Source organism: Scyliorhinus torazame, chromosome 6, assembly GCF_047496885.1.
Source record: "Scyliorhinus torazame isolate Kashiwa2021f chromosome 6, sScyTor2.1, whole genome shotgun sequence".
In the NCBI taxonomy this organism is placed as follows: Eukaryota; Metazoa; Chordata; class Chondrichthyes; order Carcharhiniformes; family Scyliorhinidae; genus Scyliorhinus; species Scyliorhinus torazame.
In genome coordinates, this window is record NC_092712.1 from 62,707,655 (window position 1) to 62,730,671 (window position 23,017).

Below are 23,017 nucleotides of genomic sequence, written 5' to 3' on the forward strand. Positions count from 1 at the left end.
AATTCCTGCTGTCAGCATGTAACACTGTACAAACCTCTGGAACAGCGTTATCTGGGACTGGGATGAGTGGAGGACACTGTACATGTTAACTGGGAGGCAAGGGGTGAAGAGTGCCCTTCTGAAGGGAGAGATGGTAGGTTGGGTATTGCCTTGAATTGAGCAGGTAGTAGAAAAAGGAGATATACTTTGAATTCTATGATTCTCCTCAGACAAGGAAGGATTAAGAGGAGATCTGATAGAGCTGTTCAAGATCATGAGGTGTCTAGGTAATATATAGGTGGAGAGAACCTGCTCCCATTGGTAGAAGGGCTGAGAAGCAGAGGCCCACCAATTTAAGGTGGTTGGCAAAAGAAGCAACGGTGACATGAGGAAAATCTCGTGTTCATAGCGAGTGGTTAGGATCAGGAACGCACTGCCTGAGGCTGTGGTGGAGGTAGGTTCATACAGCGAGTGATATCAGGAACGCACTGCCTGAGGCTGTGGTGGAGGTAGGTTCATACAGCGAGTGATATCAGGAACGCACTGCCTGAGGCTGTGGTGGAGGTCGGTTCACACAGCGAGTGATATCAGGAACGCACTGCCTGAGGCTGTGGTGGAGGTAGGTTCACACAGCGAGTGATATCAGGACGCACTGCCTGAGGCTGTGGTGGAGGTCGGTTCATACAGCGAGTGATATCAGGAACGCACTGCCTGAGGCTGTGGTGGAGGTCGGTTCATACAGCGAGTGATATCAGGAACGCACTGCCTGAGGCTGTGGTGGAGGTAGGTTCACACAGCGAGTGATATCAGGAACGCACTGCCTGAGGCTGTGGTGGAGGTCGGTTCACACAGCGAGTGATATCAGGATGCACTGCCTGAGGCTGTGGTGGAGGTAGGTTCATACAGCGAGTGATATCAGGACGCACTGCCTGAGGCTGGGGTGGAGGTCGGTTCACACAGTGAGTGATATCAGGATGCACTGCCTGAGGCTGTGGTGGAGGTCGGTTCATACAGCGAGTGATATCAGGAACGCACTGCCTGAGGCTGTGGTGGAGGTAGGTTCACACAGCGAGTGATATCAGGAACGCACTGCCTGAGGCTGTGGTGGAGGTCGGTTCACACAGCGAGTGGTTAGGATCAGGAACGCACTGCCTGAGGCTGTGGTGGAGGTCGGTTCATACAGCGAATGATATCAGGAACGCATTGCCTGAGGCTGTGGTGGAGGTAGGTTCACACAGCGAGTGATATCAGGAACGCACTGCCTGAGGCTGTGGTGGAGGTAGGTTCACACAGCGAGTGATATCAGGAACGCACTGCCTGAGGCTGTGGTGGAGGTAGGTTCATACAGCGAGTGATATCAGGAACGCACTGCCTGAGGCTGTGGTGGAGGTCGGTTCATACAGCGAGTGATATCAGGAACGCACTGCCTGAGGCTGTGGTGGAGGTAGGTTCACACAGCGAGTGATATCAGGAACGCACTGCCTGAGGCTGCGGTGGAGGTAGGTTCACACAGCGAGTGATATCAGGAAAGCACTGCCTGAGGCTGTGGTGGAGGTCGGTTCATACAGCGAGTGATATCAGGAACGCACTGCCTGAGGCTGTGGTGGAGGTAGGTTCACACAGCGAGTGATATCAGGACGCACTGCCTGAGGCTGTGGTGGAGGTAGGTTCATACAGCGAGTGATATCAGGACGCACTGCCTGAGGCTGTGGTGGTGGTCGGTTCATACAGCGAGTGATATCAGGAACGCACTGCCTGAGGCTGTGGTGGAGGTAGGTTCACACAGCGAGTGATATAAGGAACGCACTGCCTGAGGCTGTGGTGGAGGTCGGTTCACACAGCGAGTGATATCAGGAACGGACTGCCTGAGGCTGTGGTGGAGGTCGGTTCATACAGCGAGTGATATCAGGAACCCACTGCCTGAGGCTGTGGTGGAGGTAGGTTCACACAGCGAGTGATACCAGGACGCACTATCTGAGGCTGTGGTGGAGGTCGGTTCACACAGCGAGTGATATCAGGAACGCACTGCCTGAGGCTGTGGTGGAGGTCGGTTCATACAGCGAGTGATATCAGGAACGCACTGCCTGAGGCTGTGGTGGAGGTAGGTTCACACAGCGAGTGATATCAGGACGCACTGCCTGAGGCTGTGGTGGAGGTCGGTTCATACAGCGAGTGATATCAGGAACGCACTGCCTGAGGCTGTGGTGGAGGTAGGTTCACACAGCGAGTGATATCAGAAACGCACTGCCTGAGGCTGTGGTGGAGGTAGGTTCATACAGCGAGTGATATCAGGACGCACTGCCTGAGGCTGGGGTGGAGGTCGGTTCACACAGTGAGTGATATCAGGAACGGACTGCCTGAGGCTGTGGTGGAGGTCGGTTCATACAGCGAATGATATCAGGAACCCACTGCCTGAGGCTGTGGTGGAGGTAGGTTCACACAGCGAGTGATACCAGGACGCACTATCTGAGGCTGTGGTGGAGGTCGGTTCACACAGCGAGTGATATCAGGAACGCACTGCCTGAGGCTGTGGTGGAGGTCGGTTCATACAGCGAGTGATATCAGGAACGCACTGCCTGAGGCTGTGGTGGAGGTAGGTTCATACAGCGAGTGATATCAGGACGCACTGCCTGAGGCTGTGGTGGTGGTCGGTTCATACAGCGAGTGATATCAGGAACGCACTGCCTGAGGCTGTGGTGGAGGTAGGTTCACACAGCGAGTGATATCAGAAACGCACTGCCTGAGGCTGTGGTGGAGGTAGGTTCATACAGCGAGTGATATCAGGACGCACTGCCTGAGGCTGGGGTGGAGGTCGGTTCACACAGTGAGTGATATCAGGAACGCACTGCCTGAGGCTGTGGTGGAGGTAGGTTCACACAGCGAGTGATATCAGGAACGCACTGCCTGAGGCTGTGGTGGAGGTAGGTTCACACAGCGAGTGATATCAGGACGCACTGCCTGAGGCTGTGGTGGAGGTAGGTTCATACAGCGAGTGATATCAGGAACGCACTGCCTGAGGTTGTGGTGGAGGTAGGTTCACACAGCGAGTGGTTAGGATCAGGAACGCACTGCCTGAGGCTGTGGTGGAGGTAGGTTCACACAGCGAGTGATATCAGGAACGCACTGCCTGAGGCTGTGGTGGAGGTCGGTTCATACAGCGAGTGATATCAGGAACGCACTGCCTGAGGCTGTGGTGGAGGTAGGTTCACACAGCGAGTGATATCAGGAACGCACTGCCTGAGGCTGTGGTGGAGGTCGGTTCACACAGCGAGTGATATCAGGAAGCACTGCCTGAGGCTGGGGTGGAGGTAGGTTCATACAGCGAGTGATATCAAGAACGCACTGCCTGAGGCTGTGGTGGAGGTAGGTTCACACAGCGAGTGGTTAGGATCAGGAACGCACTGCCTGAGGCTGTGGTGGAGGTAGGTTCACACAGCGAGTGATATCAGGAACGCACTGCCTGAGGCTGTGGTGGAGGTAGGTTCATACAGCGAATAGTATCAGGACGCACTGCCTGAGGCTGTGGTGGAGGTAGGTTCATACAGCGAGTGGTTAGGATCGGGAACGCACTGCCTGAGGCTGTGGTGGAGGTAGGTTCATACAGCGAGTGATATCAGGAACGCACTGCCTGTGGCTGTGGTGGAGGTCGGTTCATACAGCGAGTGATATCAGGAACGCACTGCCTGAGGCTGTGGTGGAGGTCGGTTCATACAGCGAGTGATATCAGGACGCACTGCCTGAGGCTATGGTGGAGGTAGGTTCACACAGCGAGTGATATCAGGAACGCACTGCCTGAGGCTGTGGTGGAGGTAGGTTCACACAGCGAGTGATATCAGGAACGCACTGCCTGAGGCTGTGGTGGAGGTCGGTTCATACAGCGAGTGATATCAGGACGCACTGCCTGAGGCTGTGGTAGAGGTCGGTTCATACAGCGAGTGATATCAGGACGCACTGCCTGAGGCTGTGGTGGAGGTCGGTTCATACAGCGAGTGATATCAGGAACGCACTGCCTGAGGCTGTGGTGGAGGTAGGTTCACACAGCGAGTGATATCAGGAACGCACTGCCTGAGGCTGTGGTGGAGGTCGGTTCACACAGCGAGTGATATCAGGACGCACTGCCTGAGGCTGTGGTGGAGGTCGGTTTATACAGCGAGTGATATCAGGAACGCACTGCCTGAGGCTGTGGTGGAGGTAGGTTCACACAGCGAGTGATATCAGGACGCACTGCCTGAGGCTGTGGTGGAGGTCGGTTTATACAGCGAGTGATATCAGGAACGCACTGCCTGAGGCTGTGGTGGAGGTCGGTTTACACAGCGAGTGATATCAGGAACGCACTGCCTGAGGCTGTGGTGGAGGTCGGTTCATACAGCGAGTGATATCAGGAACGCACTGCCTGAGGCTGTGGTGGAGGTCGGTTCACACAGCGAGTGATATCAGGACGCACTGCCCACTAGCATAAGGGCAGGAATTGAGACACCTCCAAATAAAACACTTCCTCCGCAAAGAGACAGTGGGGTACCCCGGGGCCCCAGAAAACACACTACTGGAGGACCTGATAGGCACAAGCAACAAGGGGGGGCTATGTGGGAAAATATACAGACAGCTACTGGACAGAGCCCGGACTCCACTGGATGAGATCAGAACAAAATGGGAGGACAAACTGGGGACAGAGGTAGGATGGGGACTCTGGAGCGAAGCACTGATCAGGGTGAACTCCACCTCCCCCTGCGCAAGGCTCAGCCTAATGCAGCTCAAAGTGATGCACAGAGCGCACCTGACCAGAACCCGAATGAGCAGGTTCTTCCCGGAGGTGGAGGACAAATGTGAGCGGTGCCAGAGGGGCCCGGCCAGCCACACCCACATGTTTTGGGCTTGTCCCAAGCTTGCTGGGTTCTGGACAGCCTTCTCCGAGGCAATGTCCAAGGTTGTGGGGGTGAGCGTGAAGCCATGCCCAATAGTGGCAGTCTTCGGGGTATCGGAGCAGCCAGAGTTACACATGGGGAAGGGGGCCACGCCCTTGCTTTCGCTTCGCTAATCGCACGCCGGAGAATCCTGCTCGGCTGGCGATCGGCAGCACCACCCACAGCTGCAGACTGGCTCGCTGACCTCTCGGAATTTCTCCACCTGGAGAAGATTAAGTACGCCATCCGAGGGTCAGAGGAAGGCTTCCTGGAAACTTGGCGGCAGTTTGTCGGTCTGTTCCAAAACCTGTTCGAGGCCAGCAATGAGGAGTAAGCCAGGAAAAAAAAGATGGATGAGGAACCAAAGGACTGCGCAAACCTGGGAGGGGGGGGGGGTGGGATTCATAGACCGATCCAGAGGTACACAGAGGTACAAAATGTACACAGAGTTAGTTAAATGAAGGACAAAATAAACCTCTCTGTAAAATAAAGTAAATTAGTGCAAGCAAGAAAAATGTAATGTATACAAACAACAACTGTTTATAAATATGAGAAAAGGCAATAAAAAGATTTTCAAAAAAAAGAAACGCACTGTCTGAGGCTGTGGTGGAGGTTGGTTCAATCGAGACTCCCGTAGCAATTAAAAAAAGACCCAGTGCACTTTGCAGGAGCAAATAAAATTTAACACAGATGTAAGGACCTATTAGAACTGCTGATCAAAAGCTAGGCCACAGATTTTGGCTTTAAGAAGCATCTTAAAGAAAGAGAGAGCAACATTCAGGCAAACCAACATTGACTGGGTTGGGGGTGGAGTGGGTAGTGCCTGGATAATCTCCAGTTTGTGGGGAGGGGGAAGTCGAAAAATACGTCAGAATCAGTACACTGACACCATTTTATTTAGTTTAGTGATGCAGAGCGTTAGTGGACATTGGGTTTCTGGAGTAAACTTTGCTGGCATTATTCTCCCTCCACAGTGAGCTAAAAATGAGTTCTAACTGCTGCTGTAAACCGGAGTGCAAAAACATGCATCAATGGATCGCTAAATATTTACCTTGCCGTAAAGCTTCGCCCACTGGGTATAAAGTGCACGTTTGCAGAGTCTGGACGAACTACCCAGGTCTCCCTTTCCAGTTGTGGCATTAATGACCTCCAGGTCGTGGTCGCCCACTGTCCAGTTCACACTGAAGCTCGGAGACTTTCCCTGCTGTCGAAGTCCGGTGCTACTGATGCCTGCAGAGATATCAAAGCAAGTGAAATCAGAACAGAGGTAAAGGCCCACATGATGAATAGAGGCAGAGGGCCCAATTCAGACTTGAGTTAAAGTTTGCTGAACAGGGCGTTTAGCGGGGTGTTTCTTGGAGCCTGCAGCGCTGAAAAACTTATAGCTTTTCAATGGCACTTTGCCGTTTTCTTTGGGCTCGGGGAGATTCTCTCAGCCGAGGCCGCACTTAGAGAGATTTCTTGCTGGTGAGCTGAAGCTCGCTGCAGGAAGGGTTCCTCACAGATGGGATGCAATTTTGGAAGGCGACCCGATTTCTTTCCCCCCCCTTCAGTCCACCCCATTTTTGTGACTCCCCCAACCTTGGGGAGGCCCTTGTGAACACCGCCCCTCCCTTCCTCAAATTGGTGAGGTCCCCCCCCTGGGCCTGACCCCTGGCAGTGTTAACCTGGAACCTAGGCATCCTGGCACTTGCAGCCTGGCACCTTGGCATGGCCAGGGTAGCACTGCCAAGGTGCCTGACTGGCAGTGCCAGGGTGCCCAGATGACAGGGCGATTGCCAGGGTACCACTCTGCCCTGTCCCCGACCACCCGGGAGTCTCCAATGGCCTGGGAGACCCGCCTTCCCCCCCCAGGTGCCGTTACGCCTGATCCACGTTTGTGTGGAGCAGTACTAAATGACAGCCTGGCGAGTTCTCCCAGGCACGGCTGGTGAGTCCCGGGCACCGGGTGAATCGGGTTTAAATGAGTAATTATTCTCATTTAAATATTCACGTATGGATCTCGCCCAGCGAGAGTGAGATCCAGATCGTGACGTCTCGTGAGATTCAACGTAACCTCGCGAGATGTTTTGAGCATGGCAAAATTCATGAGAGGCCTGGCATGAGATTCAACACCTCTGCCCGACACTGAGTCAAGTGGAAGGAGGTGGCTGAATCGCGCTCAGAGAATAGGCACACAGCATTTCCCCTGGTAAAGAAAACACTGAGACCTTTTGTACACTTAACCACAGACAGGTTGCAAAATATGTGCCTCCCACCGGGCTCACTTTTTCCCTGTTCATTACAGGGCCTCGTGTCAAGTCTCAGAGGGCAATCTGAGCACCGTTTGCTGCTGGAGAGTGGAACCCCAGCCCATGAAACTCACTCATGTCACAATGTGTTTTGAAACATTTTAATGGAGTTTATCTTGAGAGAATCCATTTTGCCTTTAAGGACTCACGAGAGGCAAGTATCACTTACAAAGTGGTTGAAGTAGGGGAGAAGAGCTCTCGGTTCCTCTTAACTATTCCTATCACTCGTGCAGCTTGAACATACAGGTTTCCCAGTCAATTTGTGATCAGAGAGTATCACTTGTGACTGCAGCTGCTTGATCTAATTTATAATTAAAATCAATGCGGCCAACGCAAAGTGTTTAAATACGGAAGCAAAAGGGCAGGCGAAGGTTGACACCTATATGGTTTTAAATCGGAAAATCCAGAAACCATTTTACTGGAATACGAACAGAAAATGCTGGATTAACTCAGCAGGTCTGACAGCCTCTGTGGAGAGAGAAACAGAGAGAAAGTTTCGGGTCTATAGGCCCCTTCTACAGAACTGAAGAAAGGTAGAAATGTAAAGAATTGTATCGTTGGAAAGGGGGCAGAGGAAGTGGGACAGAACAGAAGAACAGGGATAGGTCAGGGTAAAGGAGATACTGACCTATCGCTGCCCTTCTATTCTGTCTCACCTCCTCTGCGCCCCCTTTCCAACGATATAATTCTGTACATTTATTCCTACCTTTTCTTGCACGTTTCCCTTGTTTAGCCCGCCCACAGTCGGTGTTTAATGGGAGTGGGAGGAAAGGGGCTGACGTGGACCAATCGGTTCCAGGCCGACTTTACTTCGGGAGGGGGGCGGGGAATGAACCATCCACCCTGCTGTATTATTCAGCCTCAAGTCCATGAGCTCCTCATGCATGTTGATTGAGGTGGTGGTGGATGGTGATGGGAAGATGGGTTGAAGGAGATCTTGGTTATGAATGGAGGGAATGGCCATCCTTCCTCCTATGTTGATTCTACAGCAAGTGGAGAGTTTTGACAGCGGAAAGCAAAGCCCCACAAGCGATATGGTGAGTGATGGCTAAATCCCATTTAACTTATTACCAATTCCTAATTTTACTCTGTTCATGTTCTTCCCTTTTTTTCTTTCCATTTCCCCCCTACCACTCTGAAGTGAGTGCAGAGGAGGTTTACAAGAATGTTGCCAGGGCTAGAAAAGTGTAGCTACGAGGAGAGATTGGATAGGTTGGGTTATTTTCCTTGGAACAAAGAAGGCTGGGGGGTGACTTAATTGAGGTGGACAAAATTATGAGGGGAAGAGATAGGGTGGACAGGACAAAGTGTTTCTCTTGGTGGAGAATCCTAGACCCAGGGGACATAGGTTCAAGATAAGAGACAGAAGGTGTAGAGGGGCCATGAGGAAGGACAATTTTTACGCAGAGGGTAGTGGGAGCTGGAATTCGCTGCTCGAGTTGGTGGTGGAGGCAGAGACCCCAAACTCTTTTAAAAAGTACCAGGATCTGCACCTTAAGTGCTCTAAGCTACAGGGCAATGGACCGGGTGCAGGAAGGTGGGATCAGAAAGGACACCTGGGTGTCTTTGGGCTGGCATGGACAACATGGGCAGAATGGCCTCCTTCTGTGCTGTAACTTTTCTATGATATTATGATTCTACCACATTTGTCTCCTGCAGGACATCAGCATTTTCTATCATTTCCGAGGTTAAAAGGCAGAAAATGATGTTTACATATGAGGGGAAATTCTCCGGAAACGGCGCGATGTCCGCTGACTGGCGCCCAAAACGGCGCAAATCAGTCGGGCATTGCGCCGCCCCAAAGGTGCGGAATGCTCCGCATCTTTGGGGGCCGAGCCCCAACATTAAGGGGCTTGGCCCGCGCCGGACGAATTTCCGCCCCGCCAGCTGGCGGAAAAGGCCTTTGGTGCCCCGCCATCTGGCGCGGAAATGACATCTCCGGGCGGCGCATGCGCGGGAGCGTCAGCGGCCGCTGACGGCATTCCCGCGCATGCGCAGTGGAGAGAGTCTCTTCCGCCTCCGCCATGGTGAAGACCGTGGTGAAGGCGGAAGGGAAAGAGTGCCCCCACGGTACAGGCCCGTCCGCGGATCGGTGGGCCCCGATCGCGGGCCAGGCCACCGTGGGGGCACCCCCCGGGGCCAGATCGCCCCGCGCCCCCCGCCCCAGGACCCCGGCCCGCCCGCGCCGCCTTGTCCCGCCGGTAAGGTAGGTGGTTTAATCTACGCCGGCGGGACAGGCATTTTAGCGGCGGGACTTCGGCCCATCCGGGCCGGAGAATCGCGGGGGGTGGCCCGCCAACCGGCGCGATTCCCGCCCCCGCCGAATATCCGGTGGAAGAGAATTCGGCAACCAGCGGGGGCGGGATTCACGCCAGCCCCCGGCGATTCTCTGACCCGGCGGGGGGTCGGAGAATCTTGCCCCTGGTCTCCCTTGGCACTTTTCAATACATAAATAGAGAATGCTGAATGTGTGAAATGGATTGTCCAAGGAAATAGTGGAGATAGACATTGTTGCAAATTGAAAAGGGGATTTGGTAGCTTTGTAATGGAAGTATAGGTCAAAAGATATATTGTGACTTTTCTTGAACCCTGCAATCAGCCAGATAAACCAAAATAGTGTTTGCCGATGCTGGATATCTCTGCCTACAAATAACTCAATCAACTCCAAAATGCACGATCCTCAATCTGTTGTTGTGGCACGGTGGTACAGTGGCTAGCACTGCTGCCTCATCATGCCAGGGACCCGGGTTCAATTCCAGCCTCGGGTGACTGTCTGTGTGCAGTCTGCACTTTCACCCCGTGTCTCTGTGGGCTTCCTCCGGGTGCTCCGGTTTTCTCCCACAGTCCAAAGATGTGCAGATTAGGTGGATTGGCCATGCAAAATTGCACCTTAGTGTCCAAAGGTTAGGTGGGATTATGGAGTTGCGGGGAAAGGGGGGGGGGGCCATAGGGTGCTCTTTCAGAGGGTCGGTGCAGACTTGATGGGAAAACCTTCTGCACTGTAGGGATTCTATGTTCCTCCATTTTGTTCGCCAGAGTGGACCTCTAGGAATGTCTTGTGCGATTGAATTCCTTCATATAGGATCTGTTTCTGGCTAGGGCACATATCAGCTCCTGAACAAGGTAGGCACTGCAGGGAACTCCCAGTCAGAGTGATTCCATTGGACCAGCCTTGATTGTCAAGGTGGTTCGGAGAAGAATTTCCAAGATTTTCAAATTCAACGTTCTCACCTCTCCCAGGAGTTGGTATGGTTTAGCCTGGGGTGGCGAGCATATATGTTGCCACACATGGGGAATCCCAGTTGCTTGGGACATATGCTGAGTGGACCTGTGGAACTTTACCTGTCCTTCATGGTATGTGTGCTCATATTTACACTTCACCCAGTTCTGTTTGCACCGGGCGTTGGACAGGCACAGAGCTGTCAAATCACAGAATTTACAGGGCTGAAGGAGGCCATTCGGCCTATTGAGTCTGCACCGGCCCTTGGAAAGAGAACCATACTCAGGCCCACGCCTCTACTCTACACCCGAAACCCGAGCAACCGCACTTAACCTTTTTTTTCGACACTAAGGGCAATTTAGCATGGCAAATCCACCTAACCCGCACATCTTTGGACTGTGGGAGGAAACCGGAGCACCCAAAGGAAACCCACGCAGATACGGGGAGGACGTGCAGACTCCGCACAGACAGTGAACCAAGCCGGGAATCGAACCTGGGACCCTGGAGCTGAGAAGCAACTGTGCTAACCACTTGTGCTACCGTGCTGCCTGTGCTGCCCAGCTTCTCTGCTGTCAGAGCAAAGTCAGTCAGCAAGCTTATATTGTTCGCTGCAGCTGATGGGGAGGGAGCCAGGTGCTTGTTTTAAATGTAAAATACCCATTAACGCGTAGAAACTGAAAAACTCCAGGGAAGTGGCCCCTCACCACCAGTGAATGGCTTTGCCGGGGACTGACTTTGAGGAATTACTGAGGCCGACAGTGAGACTAAGCTGAATTAACATGACTGTAAGTTTTAATAAAAGCCTGGGGTAATGAGTGATGTTAATTCAGCTCCTTCAGACTGTCAAATTGTCAGAATCATTTATTCCTTCCAGCCTGGCCTCTGATGTTATCAAAGTGCACTCTTCAAAATCACAGGGAGAGAGAGAAAAAAAAAAATCAAAAAGAATTCAGTTAAACCATTTTCAGAAAAAATAAATCGCAGATCGCTCTTTAAGCTCTTCTTTAAATGAAACAAGATTTCCAACCCTTTGCGGTGAATTTTAATCCCCACAACTGGAGTGTTTGGGCCTGGTGGCAAGTACAAAAGACAAATCTGAAACCCATACACCACCCATCCAGAAGCTACCCACTTTCTGGTTTTAACATCAGTAAAAACAATCATTCTTACAAAAACCTAACTGACTCACTGATGGACTTTAGGGAAGGATGTCTGTCTTCCCTGTCTGGTCAGGCCTAAACGACTCTTAAGTTCCGCACCAAAATGGTTGACTCGCAACTAGTCTCACATGCTGTTTAGTTGAATTGAGGGCAATTAGGAATTAGGAATAAATGCTAACAAGGTTAGATGGCACACTTGAAAAGTCAGATGAGTTTCCTAATACATATCTGATGCTGCAGATTGATTTGTTATGTTCTCGGTGTAACAAAAGCGGCTTCCTTGTGGTGCACTTGACAAAGGAAGGTTCAGACGTGGAGATAACTTCAACACGTTTATTAAACTATTTACACTTCTATTACTCGGGTTCGACACTACTGTTAATCCTACTATAGCTACCCAGACTGACTAACCAGTTGCTGCAATCTACGTGGTGGGTGTAATATTGAATCAACCCTGTGTCTCTACTCACCGACTGTCTCCACTGGAAAGAGGCAGATCAGGTGTGTGGTGTCCTTTATATAGGGTTGGTGTAATGCCCTCCTGTGGTGGTGTCACCTCTGTGTGTATCGTGAATGTCCATTGGTCGTGTCCTATCTAACTGATCTATTGGTTGAGCGTGTGATGTTTCTGGTGCTCCCTCTAGTGTCTAGCTAGCCTACATGCATTTACATTGTTGCACATCACCACACAGATATGGCACGTAGGGACCCAGGTTTGATTCCCAGCTTGGGTCTCTGTGTGGGCGGAGTCTGCACGTTCTCCCGTGCCTGCGTGGGTTTCCTCTGGGTGCTCCAGTTTCCTCCCACAAGTCCCGAAAGACGTGCTCGTTAGGTGAATTGGACATTCTGAATTCTCCCTCAGTGTACCCGAACAGGCGTCGGAGTGTGCGACTAGGGGATTTTCACAGTAACTTCATTGCAGTGTTTATGTAAGCCTACTTGTGATGCTAATAAACATGACTATGATTACATTGTTTTCCTGTATGTGCCAACCCGTCCTAGTTTGGTGGCGGTAGTGACAGTTAGCGCGACTACACTGCAATGGCAAATCACCAACGTATGGTGACGCTCACAGACAATCATGGCTTGATTTACTGCTGGTTTCTGGGAAATTCAACGCCAAAATTTGGTAGAAATAAATATTTCAGAAGGGTTTTGACAAACCTTGCTGTTCACAAAGCACAAAAAAAATTAAATTGAAATGAAAGCTCATTTTAAATTAAATTAACGCACTCAGTAACCATTCAACAATGCCATCTTTTCATTGTTTCATTGCAACATTAGGAATCCACGCTCCTCAATATTTCCAAATTGCATACTTTACCCAAGTGCCGATGCTTCATTAAATTGGCTTCTATCCAAGTAAGCAATTATCTCTAAAATGCAAATTAAACTTAAATTAAGAACTTAATGACTGTCATTTTAAAGATAATAGAAAGAGAATCATACCGTTCAGCCATAAGTGTGCACGGGTTAAGAACTGAAGGCAAAAAAGCAAAATTCTTAACCCCAGCAGGGTTTATAGAATAGAATCCCTAATGTGCAGAAGGAGGCCATTCAGCCCATCAAGTCTGCGCTGACCCTCTGAAAGAACACCCTACCTCGGCCCCCACCCTATCCCGGAACACCGGGAGGAAACCTACGCCGACACGGGGAGAACGTGCAAACTCCATACCTGAGGTCGGAATTGAACCCGACTCTCTGGTGCTGTGAGGCAACAGTGCTAACCACTGTGACACCGTGCTGCCCCACATTTTATTTTATTTGTAACACAGGGTCACTAAAGAGTCATTATTCCAATGGTCATTATCGATCTGTATGCAAATTACAGTGATAATTAATTAGGCGAATGAAATTTTGCAAAGCATTTGGCAGCAGGAAGAGGAAATTGAGCAGAGAATATGGTGACAGTGGAGTTCCTGTAAACAAACTTTGATTTGCAATTTGACTTGAACCTGCACTAGTTGGGATGGCTTGTTTTAGTTCAATTTCTGCAGAGAAATCTGTGTAGAAGTGTGAATACGCACAACAAGTCTGTGCATCTTCAGAGCAGGCTGAGTAGCGCTTGAAGCTTATGGCCAAGACAAGGCACTTTCAGCATCGCTTAAATTCGGAGAAATTGAGCAAATATCTAAAGTGCTACTTTTGCTCAAGTAAATAATAGCAAATTACTGCGGATGCTGGAACCTGAAACCAAAACAGAAAATGCCAAACAATCTCAGCTGGTCTGACGGCATCTGTGGAGAGAGAACGGAGCTAACGTTTCGAGTCTGGATGACTATGTCAGAGCTAGAGGGAATTGGAAGTAGGTTGAGATTTATACTGTTGTGGGGGGGGGGGGGGGGGGGGGGGGGGGGGGGGTCCGTGGAGTAGTGGGGCTGGATAGAGAACCAGTGATCGAAGATATTTACAAAGCTGTCATGGACAAAAAGACAAAGGGAATGTAAATGGTGGTTATCACGACTGAGAATGGTGCTGAGATTGGCACATTAAGAGATTAGAATGTGTTAATGGCAGAACAAAGGTAAGCAGTGTGTCAAAGGACAACTCGGAACAGGGAACAGATGGCCGTACGGGGAACACTACCTCATTACCTTCTCCCTGCTCATCATCCAAGGGCCTATATTCTCTTTTCAGGTGAGGCAGTGCTTTGCGTGCACTCCTTCAATCGGATTTATTGCCTTCGCTGCTCCCAATGCGGTCTACTCTACATCAGAGAGACTAAACGCAGACAAGATGACCGCTTTGGAGGGCACCTTCGGTCGGTCCACAAGCAGGACCCAGACCTTCCTGTCGCTTTCCATTTTAACTCACCGCCCTGCTCTCACGTCCACACATCTGTCCTTGCCTGCTGCAATATTCCAGTGAAGCCCAGCACAAACTGGAGGAACAGTATCTCGGGCGGGATTCTCTGACCCCCCCCCCCCCGCTGGGTCGGAGAATCGCCGGGGGCTGGCGTGAATCCCGCCCCCGCCGGTTGCCGAATTCTCCGGCACCGGAGATTCGGCGGGGACGGGAATCGCGCCGGACGGCGGGCCCCCCCGGCGATTCTCTGGCCCGCAATAGGCCGAAGTCCCGCTGCTGTAATGCCTGTCCCGCCGGCGAGAATCAAACCACCTCTCTTACCGGCAGGACTAGGCGGCGAAGGTGGGCTCCGGGGTCCTGGGCGGGGGCGCGGGGCCATCTGGCCCCAGGGGGTGCCCCCACAACAGTATAAATCCCATTCCATTTCCAGTTCCCTCTAGCTGGATGACATAGAGTCATCCAGACTCGAAATGTTAGCTCCCTTCTCTCTCCAGATGCTGCCAGACCTGCAGAGATTGTTCAGTATTTTCTGTTTTTGGTATAACTTTTGTTCAGTGCCTTTTACAAAACTGGGGAACTTTTAGATAACCAAATGTGTTATTACATTAAAGAATAAGGGCCATTTCATCCCTGAGAGGATAAAATTTTGAGGAGATATGCAGAAAAGTGTGTGAAGGTTGATTGAAAAGTCAACTTTTGTTTTATTTTTGCGGGAAATAGAAAGAATAATCCGTGCGGCTGAAACAGAATCAACGCATGCAGACAAAGATTTTGAGAATACATGAGCGTAAGAACCTTTGACTGATGAGACAACCCTATTATTTACCAGGATGGGTGTGGTAGTCACCACTGATTGTATAATAGTTGTAACGATGATTATTAGAGGTAATACGGTAAGGCTCCTGTACTATAGGTACGGGGGTAAATCCCTGCCTGCTGGCTCCGCCCAGTAGGCGGAGTATAAATGTGTGTGCACACCCGAGCTGCTTTCATTTTAGTAGCAGCTGCAGGAGGCCACACATCTCTGCTTAATAAAGCCTCGATTACTCTCTACTCTCGTCTTGTTGTAATTGATAATGCATCAATGGGTCCCAAGAGTGGATAAGAGGAGTGGAATGGAGGAGAGGAAACCAGGAAGTCCTGGTCCATGCTCACTGTGCAGCTTTAATGTTACAGTATGAGTCTTTTTTCCCCCCACAGGATCCCTGTCCTGAAACCATTCTGATTCACAGGTCTGGCTCCGTGTCGGGCAAGACGCACCAGAAGGAGCTCCCAATAGGAAAACAATATTTTGGACCAGTGTTCGTATTTCCCTGTTTTTACCGGGTTTTCCTTTTTGGAGGAGCAGGAAGGGAAGCCTGCTAATGGGACAGTGGTGGTGTTGAGGCGGGAAGTCCAGATCAGGTGGGGAGCAGCAGGACCAATTTTGCTGTAGTCCGAACCCTGAGGGCTCAGATCCCCAATCATTGGGATAGTCCACTTCCCGATTCCTGATGTATTCCTATGTGAGACATGATCATTTTAAGCAAAAGGGGATTACGTTTGTTTAATAGTGGCAAAAACAATTTAAGACTTAAAACATCAAAGTAGTTCGATTTTGGTTCCAATTTTAGTTGAATTTCAAGTTATATATCTTAAATTAATAAAATTTATTCAATGAACCAGTGTACTGCGTTGAATTCATGTTAACTCCAGTTTGTAGAATGTTGCAAATGAATGCCACTGGTTTAGGACAGTTCTATATAGACCGTACATAACACATACTCTTAACTTAAAGCTACAGGGTTGAATTTCTGCCTGATTGATATGAAAAAAAAAGTTAAGAAATGCCCACTGGTCCTTGTGTGCCAAAGAAAAGCCTTCCCAAATATGTGCAAACTCCTGCATTTTCGAGCAAGGTTGCGGCTGGTTTATGCGGGAGAGGCCATTTTAGGTGAACTGAATTCTTGACCCAATGTAAAAGGTTGCGGAAAACATGAACTCGAGTGGTTTTAGCCATGATTCATTTGTGTTAAATTTCCCCTTATCCTTTTGCTCTGGGTCAACTGATTCCGTCCGGTTTGGACTGCTGAATCCAGGCAGTATAGGTCAGCTTTATAAGACAGATCACATACCACCGAGAAGAGGCTGGTTGCATCGGTAGGGTAGCGGCAACTGAGCGACGTCCTCCAGCCTTTGGCACAATGCGCGGAAAAGGTGTCCAATATGGTGGGTGCTTCCCAGCACAATACTCTGCAGGTAGATCGGTTCAATGAAATGACTCAGGAGAGATCCTTGAGCACCCAGAATGTTCCACCTGAAACACAGGAGGGGTTTAGCGAGTTAGCAATGCACTTTTGTTTTTTGTTTGAAATTCCTTTCGAATCCTTTCCCTATATTCGGGAGTGTTTTCGCTAAACAGGGGCCACAACCAGATTTCTCCCAGCTGAGCGCTTTTCATTTGAACCTTGAGTTAATTTGGCGGAACCAGCTTCTCATCTGCTAATTGCGCTACACTGCAATTAAGTGTTCAATGGGCAGTTGGGCTAATGGCAATTTAGCACAGACACTTGTACACACGTGTCTGAAACATTTGTGACCTGCATTTTGATTTGGCAGACAGATTAAACAAAGGATTATATCGATACATTGAGGTTCACAAATCAGAAATAGCCAGACGTTTTGATGACTATTAGCTACTGCTTAGAATTTCTGCAGTGCAGAAGGAGCCCATTCATCCCATCGAGTCTACACCGGCCCTTTGAAAGAGCACTCTACCTAGGCAATTTAGCATGGCCAATCCACCTAACCTGCACATCTTTGGACTGCGGGTGGAAACCGGAGCGCCTGGAGGAAACCCACGCAGACACGGAGAGGACATGCAAACACCACACAGACTGTCACCCAAGGCCAGAATTGAACCCAGGTCCATGGCGCTGTGAGGCAACATTGCTAACTGTACTACCGTGCCACCCTCTTTCCCTTCTTGTAATTAATATTTTGAGTCATGAGAAAATAAAAATATTCAAAATAGGGGCAGGAGTAGGCCTTGTGGCAACTGAAGCCTGCTACATCATTCAATGGTTGATCTATCTGAACTCTACTTTCCTAACCTGTTCCCATATTGCTCGATTCTCTTAGTGACCAAAAAGCTATCGGTCTCTGTCCTGAATATTCTATACTAATGAGTATTAAGAATTTTAAAGAGTCACAACCTTTAGAATGAAGCAATCTCTCCTCATCTCCGACCTAACTATCCGATCGCTTGGCTTCAGAATAATGCCTAGATTTCCGCTCCCTCGGCGGTAGCGCAAGTCGGGGAATTCTCCCAGGCAGAAAGTTCCCTGAATCGTGGGAGGTAGGTGCAGGGTGGAGCCTGGCCCACCATTCCTGGAGGCAGATAGCGAGGCGGTCACAGGGGCTGAGGTCCTCCTCAGTTCAATGTCCCAGTTGTGAGCATTTGTATCGATTCTCTGCTGTGGTAAACTCTCCTCCTCACCTCACCAGTGTTTGTGTGGCCAGAGAGGAATGAGCCTTTGGTTGGTTGGATAGGAGGTGAGGGTGTGGTGACGAGGTTGAAGTTGTGTTGCTGCACTTGAAGGGCAGCTCTACAGAGGAGTGCCCACTGATGCTTGCCAGGATGATGTTGGTGCAGGTTGCTAAGTCCCTTTACCTATTTTAATGTAACACATCAAGGGTGGGTACTGCAGTGGCCTGAGCACCCTTGGATGGGTGAGGGGGAAGCCAGCCAGCATTCCTTGCTACTCAATGTCCTCGACTGAATGTTTATGTGTGCAGATGCCAAATAAGAATAGGTTTATGATTGACTGAAGAAAGACAAAGAAATCAATTGCATTTATAACACTCCTCGTGATAACTCCTCAGCTGTTCATTCAGATAATGCCACTGGATCTGTGCCATCCAGTGGAGAGGGGAAAGAGGCCTTGATTTAACGTATCCTTTGAAAGACATCCTCTCCGATAGCACTGCACTCATTCAGCGTCACACTGACTATAATCCAAAGAGAAGGCTGGCACTCACAATCAAGAATGATGGTCATGGGGACGTGGTGCAGGAGAGTGACTGCGGCCTCTGAAGCTGACAACCAGCAATAAAGTTGGCTTTGGGTGAGAGGAGATGGATGGAGAACTTTGCGATTATAAAATAGAATGTAGGCCTGGGATTTCCTCAGAGCGCCTGCCATTCCTCTGCTGTCACATCACCGGAGATGCAGGTTCATGGGGCGGGATTCTCTGACCCCCCCGCCGGGTCGGAGAATCGCCAGGGGGCGGCGTGACTCCCGCCCCGCCGCTCCAACGCCAGCTGCCGAATTCTCCGGCGCCGTTTTTTGGGAGGGGGTGGGGATTGAGCCGCGCCGGTCGGGGGCCATTGGCAGCGGACCCCCCGGCAATTCTCCAGTCCCCGATGGGCCGAGCGGTCATCTGTATTCGGCCAGTCCCGCCGGCGTGGATTAGACAAGGTCCATACCGGCGGGACCTGGCTTGGAGGGCGGCCTGCGGAGTCCTCGGGGGGTTGCGGGGGGATCCGGCCCCGGGGGGTGGGTGGGGCACGGTGGCCTGGCCCGCGATCAGGGCCTACCGATCTGCGGGCAGGCCTGTACCGTGGGGGCACTCTTTCCCTCCGCGCCGGCCTCTGTAAGGCTCCGCGATGGCCGGCGCAGAGAAGAAACCCCCTGCGCATGCGCAGGACACATGCCAGCGGTTCTGCGCATGCGCCAGAACACGCTGGTGCTCCTGCGCATGCGGCAACTCCAGCCGGCTGGCGGAGGCCCTTCGGCGCCAGTTGGCGCAGCGCCAACCCCTCCAGTGCCGGACTAGCCCCCGGAAGTGTGGAGTATTCCGCACCTCCCGAGCGGTATGACGCCGGACTGGTTCACGCCACTCTTTGGCGCCGGCACGGCCCACTCCGCCGATTGCGGGAGAATCCCAGCCATGGTGTCTACACCAGAGAGCCATTGAAGGTCAGCGACCCGCAAGAACTTTGCAGTCACACAATTTGAGAAGTAGTACAACAAATAGTTTAATACCCTTGTGGAAATTGTTAAAATTACTGCGTAAGGGTGGCTAGAACACTGGAGAAGTTGCATATTGTTCCACTGGGGCTGAACTACTGTGACGTGATCAGAGGTTGCTGACTTGGCACTGCTCAAGTTCAAGGTTGAGATAACCAGTTCAATTGTGGGCAAACTGGACTTTTTAATGCACACTTGGGGGCAACTTAAGGAAGCAATGGAAGAACTGGAACACAATCCCTGTTGCACCATGATGCACTGAGGCGGGAGTCCACTCCCAGCTTCTTCACACCCCCATTACAATTAGGTGATGAGGGGGGGTCAATGGCTCCTCTTGTCTCCCTCTCCTCATTTGAATTACAGTGGATTTCCTGCCCATGCGGTGGGTGGTTAATGTTGGCGTGCTATGATCATAAAAGGCACTACCAGATGGGTTTACTTGAGTTTTGACAAATAAAAGAGGATGGGCGGGATTTAATTAAATGGGAACAAAGTCCCATAGCAAGCGCATTTAGCCACGTATTTCCCGGCGCGCATAGCATCGAGAAACACAAGGCTATAAAGGCGACTCGTGTTTAGTAAGGCCTCAGTGGGGAACATGCAGCCGAGGCCGAACATAGCCCCGTTTTGTACACTGAGGAGCTCCGCTCACTGGAACTCCTCAGTGTAGCGAGAGATTGGGACCCCATTTTTAAATGCGACCCCACCCTGCCCCCAAGCCCCAGAGCACTATGGGAGGAACCCGGCCACCCCCATGACCATCCAACATCTGCGCATGGCACCCCCGGTCTGATCTCACCCGCACAAAGAATGCCAACCTGGCAGTGCGACTTGGGCTTCTTGGCAGTGCCAGGCTGCCCAAAGGACATGCACCTGTGTGCCTTCGATCCCCTGGGAGACCCCCATGAGTGCCATTCTGTCTGGTCCCCGTTTGAGGAGACCAGTACTGAATGGCGCATGCCTAAGGTCTCTGAGGCAAGAGAGATTGATCCCATGCCTCAGGTAACTCAGGAATCTGCACATTAAAATGAGACTAGCTGTCTCACTTTAATACACAGATTTGCTAAAGGGCGGGATAACCATTGCAATGGCTCACGAGATGACGTTAGATCTCGCGAGGCATTGCGAGCGGGGTAGATCCCGGGAGCAGGGGGCTCGATTCTCCACTCCCGCGCCGGTTGGGAGAATCGCCTGGGCCGCCAAAATTTCCCGGGACGCCGGTCCGACGCCCTCCCGTGATTCTCCCAAGCGGCGGGAACGGCCCGGTCGAGTTTCGCGGGCCGCAGGCCGGAGAATCGCCGGAGACACCCAAAATGGCGATTCTCTGGCACCCCCGCTATTCTCAGGCCCGGGTGGGCCGAGCGGCCAGGCCAAAACGGCGAGTTCCCCCCGGCGCCGTCCACACCTGGTCGCTGCCGCCGTGAGTGGTGCGTGAACGCTGGGGGTGCGGCCTGCAGTGGGGGATCCTGCACCGGGGGGTACCTGAAATGCGGGCCGTCCTCTCTGAAGGAGGACCTCCTTCCTTCCGCGGCCCCGCAAGATCCGTCCGCCATCTTCTTGCGGGGCGGACTTAGAGAGGACGGGAGTGGAGAATCCCGCCCAGGGTCTCCCGGTCTCGATCGGCCACACTGTGCCGCGGCGAACTGCTTTTCGGGTGCATTAAAACGCGCCCGATAGCTTTTATTGTGTGCAACCCAGTGTAAGTAAAATAATAAAACACACTCTGACATTTGCACACAAATGACCCTGGCATCACTCCCATCCCTCACACTGGCTCAGTCTCTGCATGCATTGGCTGAGGGCATGAAGATCGTGGTGGAGAGGGGGGGGGGGGGCGGGCCTCCAAGGCTGGCAGTGCCAGGTGATGGTGACCCCTCTGGAGCTCACTCAGGCCTCCCCGCCATCCCATGGAATAACCCGGGGGCCATCGAGGGCCCCTAGGGGCGCTCTGCAGGCGGCAGAGTATCCACTCTACTGTTTTCCTTGCACCCTGGGAAAGCTGGTTTAGAGCATCACATTTAAAAATCAGATTAAAAGGTTGTGGCAAGCAGTCTCATTGGCAAATTGAAAGCCTGATCAGCCTCTCGAGAAAAAGATATTCATCAGATCCCTGGCCCGTTGAAATTGGACACAGGCATGTAACAGGTTGGGCTCGGTTTTTAGATTGTTGACATTTAACCTGAGTAGACTGTGCAGTGTACTCTACTTTTGCATTTGCCCATGTTTGAAGAATCGTTTATTGCCCATCTCTATTTGCCCTGAGCAGGTGGTGCTGACCCTTTTTCTGAGCCGCAGTGTAGCAGTCGAGTGCAACTGGCCCCCTGGACAACTTCAGTCAGCAGTTAAAAGTCAACCGGATTGGCGTGGGACTGGGGTCTCGTGCAGGCCTGGACTGGATACCAGCGCACGTCTGTAGCCCTTCTCTGAAGGGCATTAAATTGAACCAGTTGGGCTTTCAAAACAATCGGACAGCTTTTCACAATTGCTTTCGCCTGCAACAGCTCCTTATTTCCAAATTATACCTCAAATTCTCAAACTGCTAAACTCTCCAGGTTATTGTTCCTGGTCTCTGGAATAATAGTCCATGATGTTATAACTTAGATAGCCTATTTAATAAAGTGGTAATATCATTATTGCTAATAATGCAGATAAACTTTGACAATAAATCATTAACATCGTTTGATGGGATCAATGTTACATCACTGAAATAATTTGCAATATTTCAGTTAAGCTACCAAATGCAATCAGTCTGTACGTTTAGCAGCATTAAGTAACATGGGTTATTAATTTATAATAAACATTTGCTATGAAACATTTACAATGTACTGCTATTAATTGCTGTGAAATCACATTTAATTCAAACGCTCTACTAATAGTTCATACATTTTATTTAAATAAAGCTTTAATGTCCCCTGTGGGAAAAATAACATGTCATACATCAATCCAGGCACTTGCAACACTGAGACCAAACTGCACTTTCACTTAACTCAAGGTCCCATAAAGGAAAACTTGCATTTATTTAGTGTCTTTCGTGACATCCTAAAATGCTTTACAGCCAATGAAATATTTTTTAATGTAGTCACTATTGTAAGATAGGAAATACAGTAGAAATACAGCAAGATCTCGCAAACAGCAATATGATAATGACCAGATTATCCATTACTGTGCTGTTTACTGAGGGTTAAATATTGATCTGGAAAATTGCTCTTAAAGATCTCTAGCCATCCACCTGAGAGAGCAGGAGGGGCTTTGGTTCAATGCAAGGCAGCACCTACCAACAGCTCAACACTCCTTCAATACTATAGCATCAGCTTAGGTTCTTGTGCTCAACTCCTGGGGTTGAATCCTTGACCTTTTCGACTCTGAGGTGAGAGTAATAAACCCAGAGAACCCTGGATGTCAAGGGATATCCAGGGTTTTATAAATAAAGGGAGGCTTATGGCAGATACCAGGGGCGCAAAACTTTGGAAGCCCTAGAGGAAAATATAAAGTGCAGGGGGTTACTTAAGAAATAAATTAGAGACTGAAGAGGGGGTATGAAAAAGAACTGGCGGGTAAAATAAAGGAAAATCCAAAGGTGTGTTATAAAGGGCTGGTTTAGCACAGCGGGCTAAACAGCTGGCTTATAATGCAGAACAAGGCCAGCAGCG

The 23,017-nt window shown here is 50.6% G+C and overlaps 1 protein-coding gene across 1 annotated transcript in view; it reads right to left on the bottom strand.

Moving 5' to 3' along the window:
- The window catches only part of adarb2 (adenosine deaminase RNA specific B2 (inactive)), a 1,014,773-nt gene that overhangs the window by 33,303 nt on the left and 958,453 nt on the right, over positions 1-23,017 (bottom strand). The window contains 2 exon segments of the mRNA XM_072508292.1: positions 5,932-6,110; positions 16,471-16,652. Coding sequence (XP_072364393.1) covers positions 5,932-6,110; positions 16,471-16,652 — 361 coding nt within the window.